This window comes from Podarcis muralis, chromosome 6 (genome assembly GCF_964188315.1).
Source record: "Podarcis muralis chromosome 6, rPodMur119.hap1.1, whole genome shotgun sequence".
NCBI lineage: Eukaryota > Metazoa > Chordata > Lepidosauria > Squamata > Lacertidae > Podarcis > Podarcis muralis.
Genome location: NC_135660.1, coordinates 60943629 through 60965325, shown reverse-complemented (window position 1 = coordinate 60965325; position 21697 = coordinate 60943629). Strand labels below are relative to the sequence as shown.

Here is a 21697-nt window from a genome sequence, read left to right as displayed (position 1 = left end):
TTGAGAGTACATGCTCAAGGGAAGTCTTGCCAGCTTTGATCTATAGGAGCTCATCTTAGGTTTTGGCTTGGCCTCTCCAGTGAGGTTTCATACTTGCAGCAAATAGTGAAGTAAGGTGACAATCGTATCAAACTGAAGTAGTGTGCCTTTGGTTATCAGTTCTGAAGTATGGTATTCTTCTGCCTACCCCTCCTTGCCATTACACCCAGTCACTACAGTTGGCTCATAGCTCCCTCCCTACAGCAGTACCATTTCCCCTAGATTAGAAAGACCACTATCCCAGTCTTCTCATCTCAAGCAAGACAGCTATAACATGGGGAGACTTTCTTTTAAGCCAGTGAAAGGAAGTCAAATTTCCCTTCCTCTCTCTTTCTCTTTCTCTGCTGCTGCTGCTGCTAGAATATATGATTCTTCCACTTCTCTCATTTGGTGGAGAAATCAATGCACAATCAGTTATTGATTTGCTCAAGAGAGCACATTTCAGAGGACCAGAACTCCCAACAAAAGCAGAAATAGTCAGGGAATATCAAATGAAGAATGGAGAGTCAAATTGCAGCGGAAGGGCAAACAAGGTGAAAGATTAGGCTTATTTATTTGATTTTCCAGAAAGTTGGGAGATAAAGAAACATCTCTCAGTGGAGGTTTCTAAGGTGGAGAACACTGTGGCAAAATAAGGAGAGATCAGATCATTTCAGGTTTCACAGCGAGAGTGACTTTGGAGAGAGTCAGAACTACAACGAACTGGATAAAATGAAGAGATACACCAGAAAACTGAAGGTGGTCTCAGTGGGCCACTGAAATTTTTTTGTTTTTGTCCATCAAATCAAAGCGCATAAACATTTGTTTCCTTCAGCATTGGCATCGCTGTCAAAACCAGCAGTGTATTATGAAAACCATTTGTGGCAAAATGCAGTGGAAACAATGGTGCGAAAGACAAGCTGCAGGGAAAAGCCCTTTTAACTGGTATGTTTTTAGGGAAACGTTGATTGACTGTGTCATGAAAACTGAGGGCCCTAGGCCTTGGTTTCCATTTAGTGTTCCTAAAGGAGATTATGACAATAGGTAATAACCAATGTTACATGCTTTCCCCTTCCTGAAATCCTACTGAATTATGTTTCAGTGGGTAAGGGAAAGTCTCACTAAAAGCAGGATTTATTTATTTTTATACTCTGAAACTTCTACCAGGTATTTTATTTGCATGGCATTCTTGGAGTATATTTGATACTTAACAATTTTTTTTCTTCTAATGTTTTTTCTATTGGCAGGGTATTAGAAAGAAGAATTATGGCAACAAACAGGGAAGTTGATCTGTAAAGAAAATGGCAGACAAATTGGAAATAGTGGGCCTTCTACTCATTTGATAGAAACTTTATACTGAGTCAGATTATTGGTCTAGGTCAGTATTATCTACAAAGACAGGCAGCAGTTCTCCAAGGTTTCCAGCAGGAGTCTTCCCCCGGACTACTGAGAGAAGACAAGGACTGAATTTGGGATCTTCTGTAGGCAAAACAGATGCTCTACCACCAAGCTGCAGCCTTTCCCTTTTCTACCTGGGCAATGCAAGTCTCTCTTAGGCCTCCTTTATGGGATCCTTGCCACCTGAAACAGCTACAACCATGCAGGACTGTTCACTTTCCTAAGGGATGGAGCAAGCTGCCTCTAGACCAATGCTGGACCAGTGACTGTTACGGTCCTTTAAAAACAGAACTGGGATCAAGGATAGCCCTGTACCTTTTAAGGAAGGGATGGGGAACCTGTGGCCCTTCAGTTCCCATCAGCCCCAGCTAGCAGAGTCAATGGTTTAAGGATAATCGGAGCTGTGGTTCCACAACATGTGGAGAGCCTCAGGTTTCCCATTTCCGCTTTAAGGCAAGAGAGAAAGCGAGAGAGTAAATGGATGAAGCACCGCTATAATATCTAATAGCGCAAATGAGCTTCCCTCGTTGTGCAGCGATTGTGTAACTTAATTTCAAGTGTATTACATTAACTTAATGAAATGAAATTAAGTGTAACTTCATTCCAAGTCTACACATAAATGTAGTTTTGTTTCCTCCCTAAATGAATGCTGGAATCAGCGCTTGCAGTATGCCAGGGACAGGGGACAGGATCTCGTCACCGGGGCGGATTCCAAGTTCCTCCACCCCAGGTTTAGCAGGTAGGGGGAAGCTGCCCACCTACAAATTACTAGACATCACCATGCTATCAGGTAGCCCACCCCCCCCTGCCGTAGCGCAGCTTGAGTGCAAAGGAAGAACACAGCTGATCCAAGCCATGTCTGAAGTCCCTGCAAATCAGCTCAGCACAGTCTGTCCCAGCAGGGCTTGAAGTCACCACCATCCAGCTGATTACTGCTGAAAGTGGGTCTTGAAGACAGCTCCAATCAGAGCTCTGGTTGGCGAGATCCCTCGTGGAACCAATCCCAGTGCCCAAAAGTCTCCAAATACAAGCCCAACTCGCCAAGGAACAACCAGGAGCACATTTTAAGGCAACCTTGCTTTTATCTGGTGTGGGACTTGGGGGAAACTGCCTGGAGGGGGCGCTTAATCAAGTCCCCTGCTTGACTAATTAGATGTGCGAGACAGAGGTGGCCAACTGCATTGATATGAAAAGTGCAATCCTTGTGTTTACCTGGGATTTAAGACCCATTATATCCAGAGGAGCCTACTACTGTTAAATGCATTTACAATTGCGGTCTAAATGCACAACCTTCACCACTGGCAACGACTCCCCAAGAGCCTCCGTTTTAGGATGAGCAAGTAATGTCACGCCACCTTGAACCAAATACATAACTGCACAAGGAACCTTACCGTAAACTGTTCCTGCGACTTGAAGTTCTCATCTAGGTAAACCCGGGCTCTGTTGTAGTCTTTCATTGCATCGCTCGATAACAGCTCTCTGAAAGTTGCAAAAAGCAAGCCACAAATGAGTAAATATTCTCCTAGAGAGATTACATACCTAATTCCTTAAAGCAACAACAATAATTCAAAAACAAAAGGCTAAAAACTGAAGTTTGCAAAACCAGTGAGCTTTGAGAATAAATTCCACATTTCAAGTAATGCTATTCTGCCACATTCTGGACTATTTTAGTTCTGCATACCTCCACCGTCAACCCTACAAAAAGCACTCCTTCGCCAAATGCAAACGCATTCCAACAAACGGGCTCCGTTTTCAAACCATACAGAAGACTTGTCCCTACAGCCTTCCAAAACATAACACACAACAGAAAAACCGCCATGCAACTCAACAATGATCCAAGACAGTAGAGGGCACTATTTCACTACTTTCAAGAGCTACGGTCTATTCCATACTATATTATGGAATATAGTAGGCAGTAGAACTGCAACTGAAAAATAATAATCCCACAGCCTGAATGAAACCTGAAAGTTACATTATTGATTTTCAACAGTGTCTTATTAGCAGCATGAACACCAGGCAAAAGTTCTGCAGGTCCTAGTGAAATATACTTCATTATTGCTCTCACTAGCGGTGAACTCATCAAGAAAAAATGGTTGGGATTCATTCACACTGAATGGGGGGGGGGGAGAGAAAACCCCACAGCATGCTCAAGACATTTGGTATCAGAATATAAAGGAGCAGAATATCTTCGACCTGCACACAGCAATTGCATGGGAAAGCCGAACTTGCTGAATTTCTGCCTGGACAGCCCAATGTTCAGCTGCCAAAGCAAAGGATTACTGTACGGGACCTCATTTGTAAACCAGTATAATATGCAAGGCTAGGCAAAGCCTTCGCTCCTACACTCACATTTGCTAACCAGGCAGAGGGCCTTCTTGGTAGTGGCGCCCTCCCTGTGGAACGCCCTCCCATCAGATGTCAAGGAAATAAACAACTATCTGACTTTTAGAAGACATCTGAAGGCAGCCCTGTTTAGGGAAGTTTTTAATGTCTGATGTGTTATTGTGCTTTTAATTCTTTTGGGAGCTGCCCAGAGTGGCTGGGGAAACCCAGCCAGATGGACGGGGTATAAATACAGTGGTACCTCGGGTTACATACGCTTCAGGTTACATACGCTTCAGGTTACAGACTCCGCTAACCCAGAAATATTACCTCGGGTTAAGAACTTTGCTTCAGGATGAGAACAGAAATTGTGCTCCGGTGGCGCAGTGGCAGCAGGAGGCCCCATTAGCTAAAGTGGTGCTTCAGGTTAAGAACAGTTTCAGGTTAAGAACAGACCTCCAGAACAAATTAAGTACATAACCAGAGGTACCACTGTAATAAATTAGTAGTAGTAGTAGTACTCCAACTTTTTGTTTGCCCTTTTGCATTCTTTAATGCTTACAAGGTGATTGCCTGACCATTTTCCATGGGTTTTAGAGCACAAATAAAAACTGTAAGCACTTTACCTCACATCTTAATTGTGGAGCAATAATGTGTTCTATAATCAATGTTTGTAATACTGTATATTTTTTTAAGGCATAAAAATTAATATGAGAAATAATTGTAAAAATAAAACGGGCAACTGTTTGAATAAAAACTCTTGTCTATATAAGTCAAAAACAAAGAAGTCACACATATATGCAGGCTTTCCACAGAAAATTTTAATAAATTTTGTTAACTGTTATGTAATCGTATGAAAAGACACTGAGCTGGGACTCAGCTAGATTGGTAAAGAAAAAGCAATTTATATGCGTTGTATATGCGATACAACACTGTGCCACCAGATGGTGATGTGGGGCCATGTTTTTCCCTACCAGATTTCTCTGTTTAAATTTACAACACGTTAAAATGAAACGCTTCTTTGATGTGTCTAGCTCCAGCCTTGATTTCTAGCTACACATTTAGAAATGTCAGTATCATTTTGCAGAAACTGATTGCATTTCTTTAAAAAAAAAAAGTTTACAAAAGGTGAGAAACTAGCAAAACCTTAACATTAGCAAGTCACTATTGTTTCTTCAGCTGTGTATTTTGAAATTTTACCGCATTCTGAGCACGTACAATAGAGGTTGCTATGCTGTCTGCCTCTGACCTTTCTTCCTCGCTCATCAGCTGGGCTGAAGATTCAGTGACAGAAGAAAATGATACCTTCTGTCGGGTAATTCTTCAAACTGAAACTTTTCACACTCTGCATGAGCTTTTTTTGTGTTTTAAAAATAAAAACCAATTCTCCCTACTTGACACTTCATCCACTCTTGTCAGTGATTGCCTTTGCACCAGGATGCACACAACACAAGCAGGTCTAAAAACTGGGAGGCCTCTCTCCCAGATATCAAACACCTTTACAATTATTACAGAACTTTAAACAGCATGCTACTTTTGCTCATAAAATCTTTTAAAATGCATTTCTGCCAAAACTAGTGTCCCATGTCATATAGTATGAGGTGCAGAAAGCCCTGAGAAATATCCATTCACCCAGGCAAAAAAAGAGTCACTCCCATTTTTCTTTTAACGGAAAATTAAAAACGAAACTTTCCCCCCTTCCCTCCTTCCTTCTTTCTCTCTCTCTGTTACACGTCACTAAAAACAAAATCAGAACTTGATGAAATCAAACACACCAGGTTTCCCACATAAGAAGAGTCCTGCTGGTACTGGCCAAAGCAAGCCACTTCTGGCTAGATTGACAAATAGCCTTACCTGGCATGAGGCATATCTGTTTGCCCAAATCACTGAAATAACTTATAATTGAAAGCGAAACTGGTACTACAAACTACTACTTCTTCTTTTAAAGCTTTTTAGAGGCTCACATGCTTAATAAGGTAAAGGTGAAGGACACCTGGACAGTTAAGTGCAGTCAAAGGTGACTATGGGGTTGTGGTGCTCATCTTGCTTTCAGGCCAAGGGAGCTGAGGTTTGTCTGCAGACAGCTTTCCGGGTCATGTGGCCAGCATGACTAAACTGCTTCTGGCGCAACAGGACACCATGACGGAAGCCAGAGCACATGGAAACGCCGCTTACCTTCCCGCCAGAGCGGTACCTACTTATCTACTTGAACTGGTGTGCTTTCGAACTGCTAGGTTGGAAGAAGCTGGGACAGAGCAAGGAGAGCTCACTCCGTCGCAGGGATTCGAACCACCAAACTTCTGGACAGCAAGCCCAAGAGGCTCAATGGTTGAGACCACAGCGCCACCCACTCCCCTTGATACATGTAGTGAATGAAGTGGTAATTTGAAGGAGACATGAAATACCTTACTTTAAAAAAAGGTGTGGGGGTAATTTTGACTTTGAAGCACAAGCCATTGTCTAGGTTGGAACCCCATCGTTTCTTGTTACTTACTTAACAAACTTGTCCACATGAGACATGGATGCTTCATAGTTTTTCCCACCAAACTCTTGACAGTGCAACGCCATGAAGTGTGGTTTGTGTGTATGTACAACCTGTAAAATGAAAGAAGAAGGGGGGGGGGAAAGGATGAGCACTGTCACAATTCTAAAAATTGCACAAACTGAGCAAGATTAGTAGAAATGAATGTTTTTCAGGGTAATGGCTTGCACGACAACTTTTCTGGTCACAATAGCATTTTTTGTAAGAGTTCTTATCTGCAAAATGTACTGGAAGCATTGGTCAAACCCCTGACAAAACGCTTTCCTGTGGCATAGTGCTTCAAGGTTTCTAGGTTCTGCGGCTGAGCCGCTTAACATACGTTGCACTTTTGCTACACAGACAGGAAGTGTGTGGCAAAATGAGACCTATGAAGCTGCCATCCCTACACTGTACACACAGATTTATGGATAAAGAAGTAATAATGCCTCTAGCACATTTGTCACCATTAATCATGCATGGAACTTAAGCCATAACTAGAAAACAAACGGGATGGACTGACTCTGTGTTACACTGGCAGACAACTGAACAAAATGTTCCCTTTTTCTGAGTGACCAGAAAAGCAGTACACCTTTCTCTCCCTGAAATACCACTTAAAACACATGACGCATTTCTTTTTCTTTTTCTTAAAAAACACACCTTAATACTGTAAATTGAACATGGTAGGATCAGCCTTAGAAGAACAGATAGTGGGACGAGATTAAATGGCTTTTATTCTTAATATAGATTGTGGAGGATGTTGGTAACAGGTCCTCAGAGAGTGGCGTTTTATGATGGAGAGGGAAAAGGATAATAAAGTTGTTTCCTGTGGGATAACCTAGGAGAGAGTTGTTACAAGTTGACTGACGGTACCACAACAATGTAGTGAATATACTGGAAGTATGGATAGCCCACCTGAAGGGCAAGTTCCATGTGACACAAACTGTGGGGGTCCATGGCAGAATGATTTTATAACCTGGCAATGGCAAAGAGTCAGGGCTGCACTCCTGCCATTTCCCTGTTCAGCAGGCTAGAGCAGGGATTCCTGTCCTTAAGAGCCCAAATATGCTGAGGCCGAACAGTCACTAAATGATTGTACAGAAATGGAGTCTTGTCATGATTCGCCCAGAAAATTGTGGCATAGTTTGACAATTACTTCTGCTTGGTGGCTATCAAATCCCCCATTAGAAATGGCCAGGTTCTTAGCCACAGTAGTTTCCTTGTGGCAGGGAGTTCCATAGTTTTCCTTTTTCAAGAGATTGGAGGTATCCTAGCTCAGGTTCCCCATTTTTAGTAGAATTTGCTGATCCAGAGATTCTGAGCGGAGATGTGAGAACAGTGAACAAGGGGATCTGGGCTGCACTGATAATGATGATGATGATAATAATAGTTTTTTATTTATACCCTGCCCATCTGGCTGGGTTTCCCCAGCCACTCGGGGTGGCTCCCAACAGAATATTAAAAACACGATAAAACATTAAAAACTTCCCTAAACAGGGCTGCTTTCAGATGTCTTCCAAAAGTCAGATAGTTGTTTATTTCCTTGACATCTGAAGGCCCTCTGCGCTGGACCTCAGTGTCCGGGCTAAGCAATGGGGGTGGACGCTCCTTCAGGTATACTGGGCTGAGGCTGTTTAGGGCTTTAAAGGTTAGCAACAGCACTAGCCCTGCCATCCTGTTCTTGCCAAATTCTGCCCCTGACTGTCACACAATGAGGCAACAACCTGATAGGGGATTCGCCACAGGTTTCAGCTTAGCTGAATATGCTAAGTAAATTTTCCCCACGATCAACAAACCCAGCACAATCTTTCAGACAAATGCAAAAAGAATCCTCCCTTGGACCCTTTCCCTGCCTAATCACGTCAGAGGGTATTTACTCTACCGTGGATGTAATATTTTGGCTCGAGTCGACTCTGTGCCCACAAGAAAGCAGCACACCCACTATGAATTTTGGTACGTGCTTTTTTAAATGCTGCAATGCTGCATTTTAAGAAATAAAATGACAGGGCACAGGGCAAGCAAAGAAACCGAAGCCCTGAGCATAAATGCACAGCGGCAATTATGTGGGATGCTCCCTTACAGGACCTTTGCTGGGGGGGGGGGGCGGGGATCACACTATAAACTATAATTAAGTCCACATTTTGCAGAAAGTTAAAATGTTAAGTTCTTTAAAAAGACTTACAACACGAGCTCAGTGGTTATATTAAGGGACGGCTGTTTAAAGATAGAATTAAGCGGTTTTGCGTTTTCCACCCTTCAGCAAGCAAGGGATCTGTCCCTGGCAGCAAGAACAAGTCCTGTTTCCTCCAATTCAAGGGTAGGAACTGAGAGCGCTACGGCCATTTTACTGCATGTATGTCTGGAGCGCCGACTGCTATTGCGAGGTGGATTTCACGTTCCAAAGCTTTAAATGAGAAACATAAAAATGTCATAGCAGCAGCCTTTCCTAATACAGTGGTACCTCAGGTTAAGTATTTAATTCGTTTTGGAGGTCTGTTCTTAACCTGAAACTGTTCTTAACCTGAAGCACCACTTTAGCTAACGGGGCCTCCTGCTCCCACTGCGCCGCCGCTGCATGATTTCTGTTCTCAACCTGAAGCAAAGTTCTTAACCCGAGGTAATATTACTGGGTTAGCGGAGTCTGTAACCTGAAGCGTATGTAACCCGAGGTACCACTGTAGTCACAATGACTTTAGACGTGTGTACCAACTTTCAACCTACTGTTCAAGTACCTTTCAAAGAGAGGAATTTGCAGCCACGTCAGTCTTCCCCACTTGTTCTGCTGCAGCGTCGCGCTGAGCTAAGCCATAGTTTGCTGCCGCATGTAGCCCGACCCAGGACTCAAGGCTTAGCTCTCCCGAATTAACCACAAGTCCTGAATCCAGGCTCATGCAGAGGTTGGGGAACATCAGGGTACACTTGCCCAAGGCCATAGGTGCTGACTCACAGGGGCTGAGGCAGTTTTGGCCCCACAAATATATTATGTTAGGGGACTGGGCCCCCTCAATATTCAGAGAACGTTGCACGACATTGTATGGTCCCTCACCCCCCAATCCTCTGGAGAAGCTCCAGACCTCAGAGGGTTATGTTGGCCAGGGGCCCCGCCAGGGACTAGTTGCTTTTTTGTTTGAGTTTATAACTTTATTCTAACAAGACTCCCACCCTGGGCCCCAGACCAGCTCCGCAAGGGCCCTGCATAAATCACAGGACAAACCTTGTTAACAAGTGGTGGGTGGCTTGTTCGAAAGAGCTAAACCACAAGCCTTGGTTTTGGACAAAATGCTAAGCAAACTATAGGTTAACAGCAGCAAAAGGACCAGGGAGGAGCGAAGTGGCAACCGTTTTGTCTTCCGTAATCTGCTTACATGTTTACACCAAGCTATGCTTTAACTTAATGTTTCTTAAACCCACTTATGTGCCAGGGGTGCCAGGAGGAAAGAACAGAGTACCGTACCCTGAGATACGTGGGGAAAGGTACTTCCATAAGAATGGATAATAAGTGGAATAAAGAAAAGGGGGGAGGGGAAATGCCACAATGGAAGAAAGAGCAAATCCCCTCTGCAAAATTAAAATCTGAAGTCCAATAGCTTTGCACTATATAGTATAAACATTAATGTTTCAGCGCATACTATCTGTACGTGAGAAGTGGGGGTGGGGGGAGATGCAAGATGCCTGGAAATAAAACCTTCATCCAAATTGAAAGCTGCTGCTCAGGAGTTTCAAGGAAGAACATGCTTTCCATGCCACCCCCGAAACCAAGTCATATGAACAACATTCCCATGCAAAATACACAGTAAATATGTCCTTAGCAGCTTAGCAAGTTGGTCACACTCAAAAAGTAGAAGAGGTAGCCCTATCCATCACTTTGAAATACTCATTAAAGCAAAGTGCCTGCCAGCCACTAATGAGTTAATCAATAAAGGTGTGTGTGTGTAACAGAAAGTATGCCACTTGGCAGGAATATCATTGATGAAGCATTTGAATCTGACCCCAAACAGTCAGCTGCAGGTCAAGAGCCATCTACTTACTGTTTACCTGTGCGGTGAGGGGCTGGCAGCACATTAAAAACGAACAACCAATATCAATCACATCAGGTCAATGGCAAGAGCAGGACACAATTAAGCCAGAGACAAACACAGAAATGCAAAGAATTTTTACTGTTTATTGCAGCCAAGTCAACCTCTTTTTCTTTTTAAACCAACCGAAGGTGCTTTGCATTGAGCTTGAAAGTCTCTAGGCAAATAATTTTATTCAATATTCAGGTGCAGCCTTTCTGCCTTGGGGGAAAAACAACAACAAACCAAGGCCGTTGAAATTCAATAAGAAGAGAAAGGTAGCAATAGTTTATTCAACTAACGCCCACCCACACATGCTTGGGGAATTCTGAGGAGCAGCGAAGACAATTTGTGATGGGGGGGGGGGGGCGGATCACGGGGATGATTGGAAAGATGACTCATTTAGGTTCCTTCCACCATATACAGTGGTACCTCGGGTTACATACGCTTCAGGTTACATACGCCACTTCAGGTTACAGACTCCGCTAACCCAGAAATAGTACCTCGGGTTAAGAACTTTGCTTCAGGATGAGAACAGAAATCGTGCGGTGGCGGTGCGGCGGCAGCGGGAGGCTCTATTAGCTAAAGTGGTACCTCAGGTTAAGAACGGACCTTCAGAACAAATTAAGTACGTAACCAGAGGTACCACTGTATAGTGGCTGTGCTTTGCTCACTTTGAACCATCATGTTTTGGTGCTTTCATGAGATGTTTCATAGAGCTACTTAAAACGATTACCAGGAGTTCTGTACACTTTGTCTAAAACACAAAAGCAAACGTGGATATACTTCTAGGGGAAAGCTTTTTTAGGGCAAGAAAAACGAGACTTAAACCGAAACATTAGGTGGTCACAAAAGTTTGTTTTAGCAAACACTCTTGTATTTTAATAATGTGTATCATTTGAGAGATGTTAAAAAAAAAACAAAAAGGTTTATAGACTAGTTGGTAAACAGCCAATATTTGCTATTTATTTCATAAAATCCTGCTGGATTTCAAACAAAACACAATTCGTTTCCACAGCAAACATTTTCCTACACTTGCTTATTATATTTTAGTTACCTGGCATTTAAGTGAGTTCAGTGAAACTGGCTACCGTTTGTATTAATGAATTACTCTAAAGGTCAGGTTTGTGGACGGAGGAATATACAAAGCTGCTCTCTACCTGGTAAGCTTATCTGCCCATACTGACTCAAACACCGCCTCCTCTGACAGCAATGACTATTCAGAGCCTGAGGAAGAGGCAAATTGCATTTCATCCCATCTGATCTTTTAAACTGCAGATTCCCAGAACAGATCCAGGTGCCTCTTTAACACAACGCAAGTACTCTGCCATTGAGCGACTGGACCGCCCCACTTATGTTTAAGTGGGAAAGCAAAAGCTGTTGTTTGTGGGGGGTTTTGGTAAGAAATATTAACCCCCTTAAGGCTTAAAAGACTAGCAAGTCCATTACTGTGACTTTACACTGGAAGGAGTAATATTTAAAAGGTTCTATGGCACATGTATGGCACACGGCCATACGCAATGCATCACAACTGCCAGCGAAACTCAGCACAACAATGAGGGATCTGAGTTAAGTAAAGGAAGTGCACATTGGCCTATATAGAGTTAAAAAGACAATGCACCCGGGGTGCAACTTTCCAGAGGCTGCTTTCCTGCTGGGCAGTCTTCCGGAGGCGACATGCCCCTGTGGGCAATGCCAGAAGAAAACGTGGACCAAGTAGCAATGTAAATTTTACTCTAAACAGGAGCGATCCAGCAATCTGAGACTGCAGCTGTGTGCAGCCAGCTTCTCTTACACCCTCTTCATACCCCTACTGGTTCTTGTTGCAGCAGGAAGGGGAGACTCCTTTGCCCCCTTCATCAGCCAGACTCATCTCTGCCTCTTGGTCCCTTTCCTCCCCTGCTTCAGCTTCTGCCTCTGGTTCTGGACGTCTGTCACAAGCTCTCCCAGCCTTGCTACCTCCCTCCCCTGGCTCAGAGCCTTCTTCCCTTAGGGCTTCCCCAGCTGGTTCCCCGCACCATTCTTCCACATCCAACCAGCCTGTGACATAAATGTACAGGAAACTAGTTTCTTCTGCACACATGGCTCTGCATCCTTCATCCAGGCAAGCAAGAGGCATTACTGGACTTGAAGGACGTACTCCAACCAGGCAAAAACATTTGGGGTGCAAAGGAGGGCCAATGATGGTTGTGGCCTAGAGGCAGCTCCAGACAGAAAGGTCTGGGAGGCTGCATTCAGTGAATTGCATGTTCATTGCTTTCCAAACCTTAGAAGAGGATTTGAAACATACAGTGGAAGGCAACAGTACTAATCACATGTGGGAATAAAATGACATTCTTCTCCAGAACAGCCCTCTCAGCTTTCAGGATGTAAGGAGTACAAACAAGAGCACATGAGTCTACTCATATTTGAATTAGGTGATTCTCGGTAATCTGCTGCTGCCACGCCACCAACAGTAAATGCCACCGACTTGTTCAGACAATTCTCTGTTTGCTCTTCCTCTTCACATAACCTTATTCTACTTTCTCCACGTGTTCTTGATTACCGACTCCTTGAAGTCACAAAGGGGATCCCTATTCCTCTGCCTCATATGCCCCGAGTCATAATACAATCGGCAAAGTGCTACCAAGAAAGTGCAAACAATTCTTTTTCCAATGTTGGAAAAAATAATAACGATCAGATAAAGCACGCTTTACACCTGCAGAAACTAGAGGTAATAATTCTTTACAGCACAATTGTTATTCCAGCTATTAGTTGGCAGGAGGCCAGCATCCTTTTACATGCTGACAACTGCCGCAAACTAAGAAGGAGGCAAGGAGGGGAATGCTGGGAGGGGAACTAATACCAGGCAGAATGCATAAACTGCTCTTTGCATCTGTCATCTTCAGAGGAGCTGTGGCTTCAGTAAGCTTCACAAAACCACCTTTTTCATACATTTGCATCTAAATAAGCAAAATGGAAAATGGAAAAATGGGAAACCTTTCTTTTAAAAATACTGATGTAAGTACACAGACAAATATGCACATGAGAAAAAGGTTAAAAGCACACAACAGTACCACAAAGGGGAAAAAATACAATTAGATATAAGAGCCAGAAGAAAGAGAACAGTAGCTCTGGCAGAGGTAGGGAATACCATTTGCAAATCAGACCATGCCGAACTCCTGAAACCATAGCTATGGTTTTCCCAGTAGTGCTGTATGGAAGTGAGAGATGGACCATAAAGAAGGCTGATCGCCGTAGAATTGTTGCTTTTGAATTATGGTGTTGGAGGAGACTCTTGAGAGTCCCATGGACTGCAAGAAGATCAAACCTATCCATCCTTAAGGAAATCAACCCTGAGTGCTCACTGGAAGGACAGATCGTGAAGCTGAGGCTCCACCTTATGAGAAGAGAAGACTCCCTGGAAAAGACCCTGATGTTGGGAAAGATGGAGGGCACAAGGAGAAGGACAGAGGACGAGATGGCTGGACAGTGTTCTCGAAGCTACCAGCATGAGTTTGACCAAACTGCGGGAGGCAGTGGAAGACAGGAGTGCCTTGTGTGCTCTGGTCCATGGGGTCCCGAAGAGTCGGACACGACTAAACAACAACAACAACTCCTGAAACAACCAATTGTTTGATGAAGAGAAGGGGGTGACATTGTCCACAGAGTTCAGCATTGCCCTCTCCTGGACAAAATCCTCCTCCTGCTCCACAGTGATTGAGCTTGTGGGGGCTGGTAGGTCAACACAGTTCTCAAATGCACCAGCCACAATTGGGAAAATCTGACCATTCCACCCACATCCAAATTAAGCCAGGTGTACCAATCCACCTGCCCTGCCCTCTGAAATGAAATCTACACACAGTCTTATAAACTGAAGGCAACTGACAGCTTTGTACGTGACAATGCAAGGCCACAAAAATGGTACTGCATCAAGAATTAGCAGGTATGAAGCAGAAAGAAGCATACTGCTAGCCAATTGGATCAGTCCACTGGCAATATGAACACTAAATGGACGGCAGAAGCCCTGTATCTCTTCAGCAAGACTCAATGTCAACAAAAGGCCAGAAGGTTAGGTCAAACAAACAAAAGCCCATACTCCAAGTGGCAGACCTTGGCACCCATACAGGGCAGACTTGCATTGTTATAATACTTACTGAAAGAAGAGGGATATATTTGTGTGTACACAAACATGGGCAGAGACTTACAGTTCCTGTTTGTTTTCCAGTATTAATATCTAAGCAACTACTTACTGTACTCTATGACTACTTTCTATGAGGTGGTGTTGGGGGCTGGGGTGGGGCTGGACTCTCTTCTGCTTTCAACAGGAAAGAGAGAAGGAGAAAAGGGGATAAGAACACTTATTCGATATGTGGAAATTCCCTCTTTCACCTAGATAAAGTTGATCAACTGAAGGGAGGGAGGGGCATTTGAACTAAGGGCTCTCTCCCCCCACAGAGAAGGGTGGGTGTGCAAGAGAGACAAGGATGAAGGCTCCACACAGAACATCATGTAACCCAGCCTGCTAACAGTAGAGGAATCTGGATCAAGGGTGAATTAAATCACAAACTAAATGGGGCTCGTGCTACAATGTGTACAGCACAGTATTTTATCTCTTCTACATCATAACCTGCTCTCCCTTCACTGCTCATTTACACAAAAAGCATAAAAGAGAGTCTCCACAGTTGTTGGTACGGAGCCATTCTTCTCCAGAGATGGGGTGGGCACATTCCAAACCCTTCTAAACGATCAGCCCCCTTAAAATGAATAATTAAATACCCTATCTTTGGTTTAATAAAAACGACTATGATTAGATTTCCCCTCTGCAGGCATCCACTTTGAATGTGTGGCTCTCGGGAGGAAATCCACAGAAGCCATGGGGGGCCCATAGCAGGTCCCTGCTGTCCCTTGTCCTCAAGGAGACCCCTTCATGTGCTTAACAGGTAAAGGGGCTTTGGAGCACTGTCCTCCCAGGGAAGCACAGGTGATCATGCTCCACTAGGGCATTATTTTGCATTAATATCCACTGCATAGTTTGCTTTGACTGTGTGTATGGCTGTGCAGAGAGTAGGGGCCTCACTACGGCTCACAGGACCAGGACACACCGTGGACTTCAAAAAGCCGGGAAAATCCTTCATTTTGTGTGCTTTGGTGGGGAATGGGCATCCACACGCAGAAAACCTGGACAACAGTATATGGCCAGGAGGATTGCTGTCGTCACCAATCAGCTGAGTTCCCCATGGAGCACAGTAGAGCTTAAAGTCAGCGCCTATCAGCTTTGGAAAGAGACCACCAGCACCGATCAGCTGATTGAGGGCATCAGCTGACTGGGCTTCTTGTACTACAAAGGAAAAATGGGTCTTCTGGGACCATAGAAATGCCTACTGGGCAGGCCCTGTCAAAATGGCCAACCGAGGGCAGGAAAACCCAGGTCTGGCCTATAAGCCAGCTCTAGTGACCCATCCCTGCTGTACACAGATAGAATCCCCCTGTTTGGGAAGCAAAGTTACTCAGCATAGTTCATCTGACTCCTCACGATTCCCCCTAGCGAAAGGGAAAGGGTGGAAATTAATTTTCAGAGATTCCTGTTTTCTGAGTTTCTCTTTCAACAGAAAGCTCAGGCATGGGCACATTTTTTTTAAAAAAGACCATAATGCATATATATCAAGAGCTATCTCCTGAGAAATATTTTATTAGCCCACCAACCACTCTGTTCTTCAATCCAGCCTGCTGTGTCGTGCCATTTGCTTCTGCAGAAGCTTAAATTCTTCTGAGAAAAGAAGGCTCTGTGGGCCATGTACTTATTCTCTTGCCGCTCTACACACACAGGATACCACAAGTTTCCATGATGTCACACACAGGGCTTGGCTGCCTTCCCAAGTATGATAAAACTTGAGTTCATCTGTCCTTCCCCTCCACACCCTGCCTGCCATTCAACAGTCATACACTGCTCGAGCCTTTCCACCTGAACTGAAGAGGGATCTCTGAGGGAGTGACTGTCAAAGACTAAAACTAAAACTAAACTTACTAACCGACCCAGAAGCACACAAGGTCACACACTCAAACAGCACAGAAAGAGTGTACATTAAAAGACTGTAAACAGCTCTCAGTTTAGGCGGGGCAAAAGAACTTGCAGATTTAAAACACTAACTTAACACATTTTGTGAAGCTCTTTTGCTACAGGCTGTTTTACAGGTTGGATGAACTGAGGGCCCGTGAATCCCATCAGAAAAATAAATAACTGGGTCTCTCTCTCTCACACACACACACACACCCTGCACCGAGAATAGATGAGATGTTTCCTGCTCAGCTAACTGTGGACTTCAGCCTTCAGGGATGGAAAGCTTTTTCAGTCTCAGAGCTGTATTTTCTCTTACCTAACCCTTCAGGGGCCACAAGTTGGCAGGCACACTTGCACACCAATGCAGCACATGAATAAAATCATATAGCACGTGCATGAATCTCCCTTGAGCCTTTGGCTCCCCCCCCCAAAAAAAAAACCTATTTGTGAAGCAGGGGATGAGAGGACTCTTCGTGGAAATTGCAGCGGGGGAGGAAGGGGTTAAGGCTTTCCTCCCCAGCTGTGCTTTCCACGAAGAACTCTCTGTGAACAGCACTTCATCTTGAAAAATAACCTTCCTTGGCACAAAAAAATGTTGCTGTTCTGAAGCCAAATTGTGGCATGGGGAGAGGCAGATTTAGCAGGAGGGTCAGACAATGCAGAGAGGGGTTTATCCTGACCCCAGCTGCAAGCCCTTCTGCCCTCCAAATGCCCCTGAGCCACAATTAGACTTGAAAAAAGCCACCTGTTGGCATCATTAATGGTACCACAATGAGGATCCTTCCTCAGGTGCAACTCCCCCTTAAAACAGTCCCGCTCCACATTCAGACTTTTTGTGGGGGAAGCTGTTTTCAAGTCCCTAATTATTTTGGGGAGGCAGAGTAAGGAGATGGTGCTGACAGCTGGATGGGGATCTAGCCCATAGGCCACCAGTCATCATTCCCCCCCCCCCCAATTAAAAGTACTCCAAATCAAAGTACTAGCCTGACTGGAATGTAAGCTCTGTAGTACAATACTGCTAACAAGATACAGTGGTATCTTGGGTTACGTACGCTTCAGGTTACATACGCTTCAGGTTACACACTCTGCCAACCCTGAAATAGTGCTTCAGGTTAAGAACTTTGCTTCAGGATGAGAACAGAAATCGTGCTCTGGCGACGCGGCGGCAGCAGGAGGCCCCATTAGCTAAAGTGGTGCTTCAGGTTAAGAACAGTTTCAGGTTAAGAACAGACCTCCAGAACGAATTAAGTACTTAACCTGAGGTACCACTGTATACCCACCTCTTCTATTAAGTGGATCTCAACAGGAACTCATAAGGAGTCACCAACTGTGTGTCCTATTTCTCTCATAAAGGAGAACACTTTGCTTGACCCCACCCACACCTCAACCTTCCACCCAGGGAATGTGCTCCCTCTCTGCACCCCCCAACTTCCATCCAGGCCTAGCTCAGAGACTCAATGAAGCTACAGCAACTTGTGGGGCAGGAGAACTATCAAGGCTGGCCAATCTTGCATATGGTTCAATGAGGGACCAAAAACAACAGGAAAGCTTCGCTTTCTGTGAAGTTCTGGTTGAGTTGGTGTTTTATGTGCTAGCGTGTACACCTGATATTTATATTATGAATCGGACACCCATGGCGAGGTGAAGAACCTGCAGCTTCTTCTGCTGCACTGACACATCTGGCTTTACCCTAAAACCACAAAATGCAAACATATTTCCACGACCTTTTCTCTTTTTCTAAACCAGACATTTCTCTTTCAAAGCTCTGCCCTGAGTGTGGTCCACATTCTAACCATGCTAAATAAATCAAGGAAGGCCAAATTCCTGGTTAGGCAAAATTTTGTTGTATTTTATCTAAAGTTATGTTGTTACTGCATCTTAAAACAAACCTGATCCCTGCAGGATTTTGTACTGTGAGTAATTCTCCCTTAGGTGGGCTTATTGGTATGGCTTTTCAAATTGAGCAGATTTCAGGCTTGCAAGATCTACTTTGCGGCTTGTTTGTTTGTTTGTTTTACTTGAGCCCCAAGATCTACACATTCTGAGCCTAGGAGTTCATTTTTGTGTCTAGAACTGGACTGAGCTCATAGCCTTTTCATACAAAAGTCCAGTCCTGTTTGCTCCCAGACTTTCAGCAGCCTTGTGTAAGTGAAAAAAATGCCTTGTTTATTTCAGGCTATTTATATGCCATTTAATTACTGAAGTTTTTAATGAGGTGAACACAAAACCTGAAGAGCAAACAAAGGGTAAAATCAATTTAAAATTAACCATAAAATGACTTCCTTAACGTGACTATTGATATAAAAAGCGCCTGAAGTTCAACAGGAGGAGAGGCCTGTCTAGGGGGTTCCAGAGAATAAGGTCCACATTACAGAACCAAACAACTCCAGTTGAGTAGGAGCTAGGCATCTGACCCCATGAATCTGACTCACCTGGAGACTCCCTCAAAGATCTCAATGACTGAACTGGAATAGAAGGGGTAAGGCATTCTGGACCCAAGTTATTAGGGGCCTTGTAAATTAATCCAAAAACCCTGAACTAGGCCTGGCAATATATGGGCAACCAGTGCAAGATTTTAAGCACTGGAGTTGTGTGCTTTTAAACACCAGTAGTATGTTGGGACTTGCTATTGTTGAACAATCAAGAGTCAGAAACCCTTGCTCATCTACTTCTAATCGTGCAGAGATCCTTCAAGAGATCTTGATTGACCTTCTGGCCACCCAAGAGCAGCTTCCTCGCTACGTGTCCACCACCAAGGCTTTGTAGCAGTGAGTGGCAGCAGCCTCTTGACTAAGAATGAGGAGCCTGTGGCCTTCTGGACGTTGATACGTCTCCTCCCATGAGCCTTTGCCAGCAAAGCAAGTTGCATTCCAGCAACTGCCCTCAACCCTAAGATGTTACATACAGAAAGTGTTCTTTGACTGTGCCCTCCACTTATCTGAATTTTGTGTCTCATCTTCCGTGTTTCATTGCTAATCTGAGATGCTCCTGGACACTATGAACATGGCAGCTGTGAGATCGGTCCTGAAGGGGAAACTGTTTCCCAACTACCAGCTAGTTGCAAATATATCCTGCTTGGACAAACTGCCCAAACGGGTGGTAGCAGGATGACCCAGATGCTCTAAGTCTATTTCAGTCTGGTTTCAGGGATACGATTAGGGAACTTGTCATTTTTCAAATGGTTGGACCCCACCAGCCCCAACCAGCAAGGTTAGTGGTCAGGAATGATGGGAATTGGAATCCAACAGCATCAAGAACACCGATTGCTGTTCTATGAGAAAAGGACGTTTAGCAGTGGGATAATGAGAGATAGTTTTTATTTACTTATACCCGTTGCAAAATTTTGCTTTTTGGTTTGTGATTGCAATAACACCAACATTTTATTGATTTACAGTACAGAGCTATGCTTGCTTACTCAGAAGTAAATCCCACTGAATTCAGTTACTTTTACTCTCAAGTTAAGTGAATGTTGACTTGTAGTTTAAGTTTTATTTTTAATGGGTGTGGGTGTTGTGGGTGTATGAGCTGCCCTGGGTATTTATTTCGGTAGCAACATGGAATTCTCTCCCCCCCCCCCCCCACAAATTTTATAAATATTAACCAAACCAAGCCAGCAGCATTTTCCACAATGGAAAAGGGGAAATGATAACAAGTGAGGTGAGGGGAACAGTATCGTGGCGTTCATAATCAGATTTAAGTTATCAGTATGTTTCTATCTACATAAATGTTAATCTGCAACTTCTTGGTTGAAAGCCAACTCGCTTGGTTGAAATCTTCAAACTGCTTCATTTTAAAGCCAGCCCACAAGTGTCCCCTGCTGACCTTTTTTTCCACTCAGGGGAAACAGCCTGGCAGACAAAACTGCAATCCTATATCCACTTACACGGGAGTAAACTCAACTGAACTTGATGGGCTTACTTCTCAGGAGGCATATGCATCAAGTCTGCAGAAGTCACAAAAGTCCATTATAAGTTTGTAACAGACTACCTGTCACCGCACAGCTACATGTGTCAATCATGATATTTAAAAAATAAATAAATCTCCAGTGGACAGAGACCTCTATAGCTCAGTTGGTAGAGCGTGAGACTCAATCTCAGGGGCATGGGTTTGAGCCCCATGTTGGGCAAAAGATTCCTGCACTGCAGGGGGTTGGACTAGATGACTCTTGTGGTCCCTTCCAACTCTACAATTCTATGATTATCCAATATCTCTACAATACAGTAGCAATTTTCTGGGCACATGACTCATCATGAATCAGCTGCTTGATGATCCCCTCAGCATGTTCCACTTCAGGAGGCTCATGCTAGACACTTGATGATGCCGTCATCACTTCAGCCGCGGATATAGGGTAGTTAGAGAAACACCGCTCCCTCACAAACTTCCTCCCATGTAATACAATGAATTTACTTGGCTGTTAATCAAATGTCACTGCCTGCCTTGCTCAAATTGTTCTAGGTGGCTCTCTGAGTTCCTTTCTTCTCATAAGTGTCAAAAACAATTTTCACATCGGGTGGGGGGTCTGGCCACCATCTTGCATCATTCAATTTGCCGAAAAGGAGGGGCCATCAACCTTCTTGGGCCTCTGGCACATTTGAAATTTTGAGGGAATGCTGTGGGGACCACCTTCTCTGTTTGCTTCCCCTCCGCCCCCAGACTGAAAGTAATAACGAAAACATGTGCATCAGCCACACACAAAGGAAGTCAATTAATATTTGTATTTTACAAGAGAGGAACACTATGGTTGCTAACTGATTCGTAAAAAACCAGTCACAGTAGATCCCCCTTCCTATTTTACATGCTACTGTTGCAATTGCTGGTGTTTGAAATCCTAGCCAATATACTACAAATATCCCAAAGATGTAGCAGTAAATACCAATCCAATTGCTGCCAGACTTCCAGGGCTGACCCATCACTGCTCCGCCTATTTCAGCCCACTTCTGGTTCTGGGAGGCAGAGCAGGGAGGGGAGCTTGTTGCAGCAGGAGGGGGAGACACCCATCACTCTACACCAACTAAACTCATCTCTTCCTCTTGGCCTCCCATGCACCTGTTATACTCCCTCCCCACAGCTGTCTAAGTCCCCTCCCACTCCAAGGCTTTCCCCAAATAACAGGAGACTGTGGTTGAATGAAGCCAACCTATCCTCCACCCTCTTCATGCCTCTCCTGGTTCTGGGAGACCAGGGGAAAGGGAAGCTTACTGTAGCAGGAAGGGGAGACACCCTTGCCCCTTCACCAATCAGACTCATCTCTGCCTCTTGGCCCCCCTTCTCCCCTGCTTCTGGACTTCTCTCTGCCACAGACTCTCCCACCTCACTAAACCTTGTTACCTCTTCCGTTCCCAACAC

General features: G+C 44.3%; 1 protein-coding gene across 5 annotated transcripts in view; it reads right to left on the bottom strand.

Moving 5' to 3' along the window:
• The window catches only part of INPP5A (inositol polyphosphate-5-phosphatase A), a 243600-nt gene that overhangs the window by 168219 nt on the left and 53684 nt on the right, over positions 1 to 21697 (bottom strand). For all 5 annotated transcript variants that reach the window (XM_028729864.2, XM_077930404.1, XM_028729867.2 and 2 more), the window contains exons 3-4: positions 6233 to 6333; positions 2808 to 2895 (exon numbers count right to left, since the gene is read on the bottom strand). In XM_028729864.2, coding sequence (XP_028585697.1) covers positions 2808 to 2895; positions 6233 to 6333 — 189 coding nt within the window. The remainder of the gene's footprint in view (positions 1 to 2807; positions 2896 to 6232; positions 6334 to 21697) is intronic.